The sequence below is a fragment of the Cupressus sempervirens genome, chromosome 2 (assembly GCF_028749045.1).
Source record: "Cupressus sempervirens isolate cs-2001-9-10 chromosome 2, ASM2874904v1, whole genome shotgun sequence".
In the NCBI taxonomy this organism is placed as follows: domain Eukaryota; kingdom Viridiplantae; phylum Streptophyta; class Pinopsida; order Cupressales; family Cupressaceae; genus Cupressus; species Cupressus sempervirens.
Window position 1 is genome coordinate 781,103,112 of NC_143119.1, and position 8,733 is coordinate 781,111,844.

At 32.1% G+C, this 8,733-nt stretch overlaps 1 protein-coding gene across 5 annotated transcripts in view; it reads left to right on the forward strand.

Moving 5' to 3' along the window:
• Nucleotides 1-1,917, forward strand: part of LOC149575800 (protein SAWADEE HOMEODOMAIN HOMOLOG 2-like) — a 33,744-nt gene extending 31,827 nt beyond the window's left edge. For 3 of the 5 annotated variants that reach the window (XM_089815594.1, XM_089815596.1, XM_089815595.1), the window contains 2 exons: nucleotides 12-131; nucleotides 1,236-1,917. In XM_089815594.1, coding sequence (XP_089671720.1) covers nucleotides 12-131; nucleotides 1,236-1,655 — 540 coding nt within the window. In that variant the 3' untranslated portion in view covers nucleotides 1,656-1,917. The remainder of the gene's footprint in view (nucleotides 1-11; nucleotides 132-1,235) is intronic. The other 2 variants (XM_089815599.1, XM_089815598.1) reach the window with 1 other exon arrangement.
• Nucleotides 1,918-8,733: the final 6,816 nt, after the last annotated feature.

Sequence of the window (8,733 nt, forward strand, 5' to 3'; positions counted from 1 at the left end):
CTTGTTGACAGGAGGGTAAAGATCAAGCACTATATTTTGATGCTCATGTCTTGGATGCCCAAAGGCGGCGACATGATGTGCGAGGTTGTCGATGTAGGTTCTTGGTTCGGTATGACCATGACCAGTCCGAGGTATATGATGCACTAAGTGTCATCTTCAAAATTTTAATCTCTCTCTTTCATTATAGTGCTAAATTAAAAATAATTTTTGAGCATCCTGAATATTTGATGAATTGTTCCTGCACTCTACAAGACATTTTTTTGATGAACATTTAGTGTATATTTGAGTGGAAATCAAATAAAGATAAGGTTGTGGGATTTGGCTTTACACCTTGGCATTTGCACTTGTTACGGTTTGGAATACCAATGTTAATGAAAATTTGTTCAGAACATTTTTACATTCGCATTTTTTCAGTTTTCAGATGCGGAGTATAATTTTTGTTTCTTAGCTATTCTTCTATTCTTAATTTCTTTCATTTTCACAATCTATTTTCTAAGGGCTAAATATTGTGTTGTTATATTTGACATATTTATCTTCATTTTCAATGAAAGTTTAATAACTTTTTTAGTGATAATAAATCTTGGTTTCTTTTTTGAAAACTTTCATTCTAAATTTATTTCAAGCTATATCCATGCACACTCTAAAAACATTTAATTTTTATAACAGTTTTAAAAGTAAAAATTGGAGAATATTTAATTGATTTGTATATTAATTTTTTCACTAAATAAGAAGCCAACAGAATAAAGATTTGCTTTTAAATCACATAAAATTGTATCATAATTAACATTTAATCATTAAATGGGATGCATGTTTGTAAAATTGTTCATTGGATACAAATAAATTGTGTATATGCAAAACTTAAAAATAGAAGTGAAAGCTGTTTAATTTAGATTTTATTCATTAACATATTTTTGAAAATTCTATTATAACTTAATTAGTTTTAAAAGTAGATAATGGATATTTAAAGACTTGAAAATCAAAATTTATTTTTATTATATAATGAAATCTATTTTTACTCGTTATTATTATTGTTTTGTTAATTTTTTAAAATCCTATTTTTCACAACGTACAAACTAATTAAAAATAAATAAATCTCTTATCGGCTACTTGTTGCATAGTTTTTTAAGAGACTTGAGAAAGTTGTCAGCCTCAGTCTGCCTAACAATGTGTTTTGATGAGTACTTTGTGTTTTTTTTATTGAAATTAAACAAAGATTAAAGATTTCCAGTCTGAAGTTGCAGGAAATAGTACCGTTGAGGAAAGTTTGTCGGCGTCCAGAGACAGATTACCGCTTACAACTAGCCCATGCTTCTAAAGAACTATCATCATTTGAGCTGGACCATGGCTCTCAACGTGTTAAAGATGGTCCAACTCCTACCAATTTTGGAGAGGCAACTCAGGAAGATTCTCATGCTAAGCCAGAAATTCAAAAAACAAGTGATCAAGTTATAGTAGATAATCAGTCATTAACTGCTCCACAAATGTCCTCGGATTCACAAATAAAAGAGCCCACATCTTCTGAGTCTCAAACAAACTTTCAAGCTACGGAAGTTGATTCCAACCAGAAGGATGTGGCTACAGGAAACTCTCATAGTAATGAAGCTTCAGATAGCGTAGTTAATGATGCATCTGCAAAGAGTATCGTTCAAGGTTGATGCAAACAAACCAGTTTTGTCATCAAAAACTAGCTGTGCAAATATGATATTTTATGGGTAAATTGTATTCTAACAGGAAATGTCGTAAAAGAAATTAAGATAAATGCAATTTTTCTTGCATATGTTCTGGTGTAATTCGTTGTATGTATTTTCTGTGCCATATTCATCAACATCAAGGTTCATGTTTAGAATTTGGCCTTGGCGTTCCCTATACAGTCGAATCTCTGTAATTGCTGTTTCTAAAGTATCTTCTATTCTTAAACGAGTTGATTTTGGCGAGTTTGTGGTTTAGTGCTCACAAATATATTTTCTGGACTCAATGGCGTTCTCACGGGGTCAAAGTGATCAAGAAAACAGATTAGGTTGAAACAGTGATGTTTGAGGCCAGAGACAAACCATCAAGCCAATTAAATTACAAATACAAGTTTAACTGGTCACAACATTATAAGGCCTGACTGGAAATTTGCATCGTTGTGTTTACTTGAGCAAGCACTACTCTTAAAAAAAACTGAGGTATCTAGACATCTAACAATTATACTAGCGAGTGGTTGTTGGCTTTAGTTGGCCAATTTTAGGAATAGAAAGCATTTCATTCATTGGGATAATGAATGCTCTTTATGATTTCAAAGTCAGTCTGACAAAATTTGGTTCATTTTGATTCTTCCTTTGAATTGTATGGCAGATTACTTATTTTCATATCCCTTGAACTATTATTATTATTTATTTCCTCGAGTTACAATACCTCAGATTTAACGTTGTCACTATTAAGCAGTCATGGAACTCTAAATTTATTAGGGTTTAAATGTGGGAATTTCGCCTATACGATATCCTGTTGTCACAAGACCATCTTGCATTTTAATCTTCAAAATTGACTTATAACATGATACTATTGTAACTAAGCAAAGAAAAGTTCGCTGGTCTGGAGTAAGTTGGGAGATATATATATATATATATATATATATATATATATATATATATATATATATATATATATATATATATATATATATATATATATAGGGATGTGAGGCAACTTTAAAGAACAATTAGGAAACATGTTATATAGGAGGTTTGTGATTAATTTTAGCAATCACGTGAGGGACCTTTATAAAATCAAATCAAACGTTTTTCATGCCTCAATCTAGATATCGGTAAAAAGAGAAGCTCTGAACAGAAGTCTCCTAAATACAGACTCATAAAATCTTTAGTAGTCTGAAGTCCAAATTTTGAGATGTACAAAGCCTTATTGGGTTTATAATTCAATTGATGAGTTCTTGACATCCAAAGTGGATGAACTTGGAACAATTTAAATCTAATTATTTGATGTACCACATGTTAGTTTCTTTTCCCTTTTTAGTCGTAACTCATCAATACAATTTATGCTATGAGGAAGATATTAGAATTAAGTTACAAAATTTTATTGTTTAGTATTAAGCTTTGCCACTTTTGAAGCACCTACTGTTTCTTTTGAAAATAATGTTGCATCAGTATAAAATAAAAAGTTGTTGAAGTGGGTTATTTATGTTTTATGAGTTGATTTTCTGAATTACTATTAATGAAATGTGGTTCAATGTTTGATGTATTTAAAATTATGTTGTATGATTTTTAAACTTATGTATATTTATTGAAGTTTGGTATGTTGTATAATTTTTAAACTTATGTATATTTATTGAAGTTTGGTAAATAAAATATAAATCATGCAGACTTAATTTGGGCAGAGTTTTTGTAGATAATCTTTATTCAGTTTGAATAATATTGGATCGATGTTCATTTTGGAAGTCTTGGTGTATTGTATAGATGAATTGAATACAAGTGCACTATTGATATTCATTTAAAGAGTCTTTGCGGATAACTATTCATGAAATAATGTAATCTAGCTCAAAACTATGTAAATGAACTTGAAAAAATATACTATATGGTTTGACACCCCAGGGGAGTCATTATGAGTGGTTCATAAAACATATTTGTTGAAAGTTTTGTAAATAGAGCGTAAGTAACTGGATTATTGAGGAAGATATATAAAAAGATGCTTATTTGATGACTTAAAAAAACTCTCAATGTTTCAACTTAACATGCTCATAAAATAAGCGTTTTATTTTGAGGAGAGAAATTAGTGCATGGTGGAGCACAATAATTGAAGTTGTTACACATACCACTATAAACTTTTTGTGCATGAGCTACCCTCTACTTATGCAGGGGTAATTCTAGTGTATTTAGACCTATGACCATCATTTGTGTTTTTCAACTAGACACTTGAAGTGCTAATTACTTTATGGACTCTAGTAGAGACCTTGTTATTTCAAATTATAACTACTTAATGATTTTTGTAACTCGGCTTGATTAAATATTGCAAAACAAGGGTGCTTTCCCTTACATAGCCAAAGTCTATAGGTGCTAATAGAGATCAATGACACACTAAGAAAAAAGGCGATGGCTATTGTAAGGAAAGAACATTAACAATAGATTAGCAGAAAGCTAGTAGCTGACATCAAGAGTGGGTAGTTCAGCCACAACTTAAGGATAATGAGGGATTGATTTCTTTTCATACATTGTTGGACAATCATCTAGGTGATGCTATCACGAGGACCCCCACCTCAAGGTTGAGCATGTGGTAAAACTCTTTGATAAATTGTTAATACCAGGGGTAGAGGGCCGAGAAAGTTTTACATTGTCAATTTAGGATTGAAGTAGAGTAGTGTAGATGAAGAAAGTTCCACACAAATAGAGGGGGGCACCCTAGCAATGATAATAGGAGTAGGACCCATAGGAACTATAGAGACTAGATTAGGAGTATCATCCAAATTTCTAGCAAGAGTGTAATTTAGAGTATCATTATTCTTTGACTCATTATTAGAGGAAGAATCAAACGCTAGGACCTTTTTATTGCAAGAGAGAATAATTTGGTTGCTAGGTGACTGGTAGAGAAACACTAATGAGAAGGCTCATAATCCACCAATTGAGTCCATGGCTTATTCCCCACCATGATAACCACGACTCGAGGGATGTGTGAAAATATCAATATTAACCAAAATGTGTGCAAAGGTAGAGAGACCCATGGCGACTATGGTATTATCAGCCTTAAGAAAAACCAATAGAGTTGTTAATGATCTCAAATAAAGAGTTCCCCCTCCTAGAAATGATGGGGAAGATGATGGACGAAGACTTGGGATCAAATTGCTATAAATTCTTTTACATTGACTTCTTGAGTTTGTTCCTAAAATGTCAATCTGGGGATCATAGACTTGTGAAAGGTGTTGTAGCTATCTACTAAAAGGGAGGAAGATAGCGAGCTAATAAATGCAACTATGAAATTAAACTACAATAAACTAATCAGCCATGGTGACAAAAACTCCAACAATCTGTACAAAGTATATAAAAACAACAACAATTGATTTACATGGAATAAGAACACACTTCATCATATTACAATACTAAAATCAAATTTTCAATTAAATATCACATTCCAAACATAAATCACAAACTCTTATATTAAACCAAAACTTAATTAAAATGTTGGGATTTAGATTGCATGACTGAAAATATTAAAATAATTGAAATTGGTATATACTAAATCAAAACCAAACAAAAATGAAGGCAACACAAAATGTAGAAAATAAAATGTTAACATGCTTTCTAAGGAGTGGGCTCTTGCTTCACACGATGGATGAAACAAACCTTTCTATGTTGTTGTAATCAGAAGATGCACTATATTTATTATTAAAAAAATATATATTAAAAAAATTGTGTACAATATTTTATTTATAATTTGCTTCACACTAAATATTCCTCTGTTATAGCCTATATCATGCTACTTATATGTATGCAATCACATAAAAAATGCATACAAAAAATAGTGTTTGCAATGAACAAATTACATAGTAGAATGACACACACAATCCCATGCTACCAACCACTAATTAGCAAAAGTGTTGCTATAACAACACATATTAATTGAGAACATTTTTGTTCTTTTTCTTGTACATGATTAGTTAATGCACTTCTACTAAGAAGTTATCTCCTAATTTGGCTCCATGGGTCAAATTTGGTTTTGTATTTTGAGGAAAATAAGATGCAAAAAATCAACTTGCCTTTAGAAAACTGCATGTATCTTTCAACTCCTCCATTTTATGAGGATTTTGCTTTATATGTTTTTAATTAGGTCAATTCTGGACAAAACCCACATTTTAAGTTATTGAGATTTCTCCCCATTTGCTAGAAATTTAAAATACAAAACTGAATGTGTATATTGAAAATGGTCATGTTACAAGGTGATTTTTTTTCAAATAGTTGGCACATGGTCATTTGTTCATTTGGTTTTCACTCCCCAATCAACATATCTACATGGAGAAATCATGAATTAAGCTTAAAGTTGCATACTAAAAGATTTATTTTCTTGGCATGATGGAAGTTATATTAATAAATATAATTTGATATTATTTATCTGTACATTTTATCTAAAAACTAAATCAAACATCACTTATGTATATTTAGTCATATGCAACAAGAAATGATAAAATGATATGAAAATGGTATGGTAGTGGATTATGAGAATGGATACAAAGGTATACAAAAAAGGATAAAAGGTGGTATAAAACATGATATAATTATTTCTTGTTAGAAGATTAGGAAGTCAAACCCACACTAAAAACATACTAAATGATTTGGTTATAGGTTTGAAGGAGACTCCCCAAGCTTGGTAGAAAAAGAGTATTTTCCCAAGCTCACAACTTGCTCAACACCATATCATGTTCCTCTAAAGAAAGAAAAATAGCAACAAAAATACCCCACACAAGGAAAGAGCTCAATGTCAGTTGAAACCAAGTGTCTCTAAGAAATCATCACCCACTGATGCAAATCAAGTAGACAATGCAAAAAGCTAGAAAATTTGCAAACCAACCTTATACTATAAGAAGTACTCTGCATTTTCAATCATGTCCAAGCCACATATAACCACAAGGGAGGTCTTGGCACAAACTTGACATTAAGATTTTGTATTTGGAGGAACATCAACAACATATCTAGCAACACAAACAAAGCTTTATCCACTATCAATAGAAGTAGGCTTTGTCTACCCACTAAGCAACCCACCAACAAAAATTCCACTAGGAGTGCTAGGAACAACAACAAATGACATTGAATCATTCACAACTAGAGGTGAGATAGATGGATATGGGTAGGATCCAAATACAAAAACTCTTGTTCTCTACTGCAAAGAATTCAAGCCAACTCTAGTGCCCGCAATGACAACTAGTAAAGAAGAAAGGGTTGTGGATGCAAAGCCCCACCAACATCTAGAGCATGTGCACTTTAAAAAAATAATTGAGTGGAAGATGATAAAGTCATTGCAACCATAAAGAACTAAATCTAAAATAAATAGATTGTAATTTTATGATATCATATTTCCACAGCCCATTATAAACATTACATAATGTTCTAGAATCGATCGTATATGTATTTTCTAGATTTGAAATGTTGATGCGAAAAATACGTACACAATTGAATCCAAAAAATTATGTATTGTAGATTATAATTGTTACAATTTTAGATTTGATATCAATTCTACTTTGAGGATTTGGTTTCTTATGATGACTATGATTGTAGATACTACGATTCTAGTATATGATTTTATATGGTTCATTATAGTTACAAGACACGTTTACCTTTATGACTAATTGAACATTAGTGCTCTTGTGATGAATTGTACGTAAGGATCCATGGCTTGTTTTTTAAAATCTAAGGGTGTAAAACAATGCAAACTTTAGGTATTGTTAGTAAGAGATTTCCAATGCTAAGCTAAAGTTTCCTTCGTATTCATGTCTATTGAGTCTTGATCAAAAGTACATCACATGCATTTGTTTTCTAGCCAAGCTTGGGTGTAGTCATTATAACAAGGAATTTGCATTGCTTTGCACACCTGTACTCTAGATTTTAAAAATGGGAACCAAATCAAATTGTAATTAGCAAAATGATATAATTTAAGCAATGTTTATAATGGCCAAACGATGACACAATGTGGGTTTACTTTAATAACCTTCTATCCTACAACCACTTCTAATGTTTTAATCACATCAATTATTTTTAGATTCATGTGTAGGGTAAGGGAGTTGTAGATTGAATATGTAAGGAAGCAAAGGTGTGTGGAAATGCTTCCTATGCTAATCTTGAGAGGACAATTATGCAAATTTCAACTAACTATTAGAGAGATTCCAATGGACAAATAAAAGTGCATAAATGAAACATCACAATAAACACATAACTTAGTGACTACCACGGGGAAACCCTTCTAGGAGAAAAACTCCACCCTCCAAAACCTGCATAATGTATTATCAAATCAAGAAGATTACAATACACTTGCAATGCAAGTTCTTACAGGAGCATCACCACAACTTAGAACTTGGAGAGACACCTTCTAGCACCCGACCTTGCAAACAAAACTCAATGATCCAAACTCCTCCCCAAGCCCTTCTTATATAGTGATTTTACAACTTGGAAACCACTTGTGGTTTTACAAAACCATGGGCAAAACTACCATGCTACATGTTCTCATTCTTGACATTTGTAATTCCAAGATGGGAAAAATAACTAAGTTAAAATAGTAATCTCGTCCATAATCTTGTCCCCTAGTTTAGATCCCCATAAAAGACATAACATAAGTTATCTACACTCTAAAAATGGCCCTCCTATATTCTACTATGGACATGGCACTTTCTAGAATTTTATACACTCTTTTCCAAGGCATAAGCAAGTGGAAAACTACCACCAACAAATAATTGGCTTTTTTCGAAAAAAATTTGCAAGGTTGAGACACATTTCTCAACATTCTCCCACTTGTCAAACATCTTGCAAGTCAAGGGATCCAAAGTATGATGGACATTGCTAGGGGCCGAAAGCCCCATAGACTCTGAACACCATCTGAACTTCTATGTGCTCACGAGCTTAGTTAATACATCAACAACATTCACCAAAGTTTCTACCTTCTCTAGCTTCATCTTGCCATCCTTGACCATATCTCTCACAAAATGGTATTGTACATCAATGTGCTTGGTCTTGGCATGAAAAGTCGGGCTCTTCACTAGGA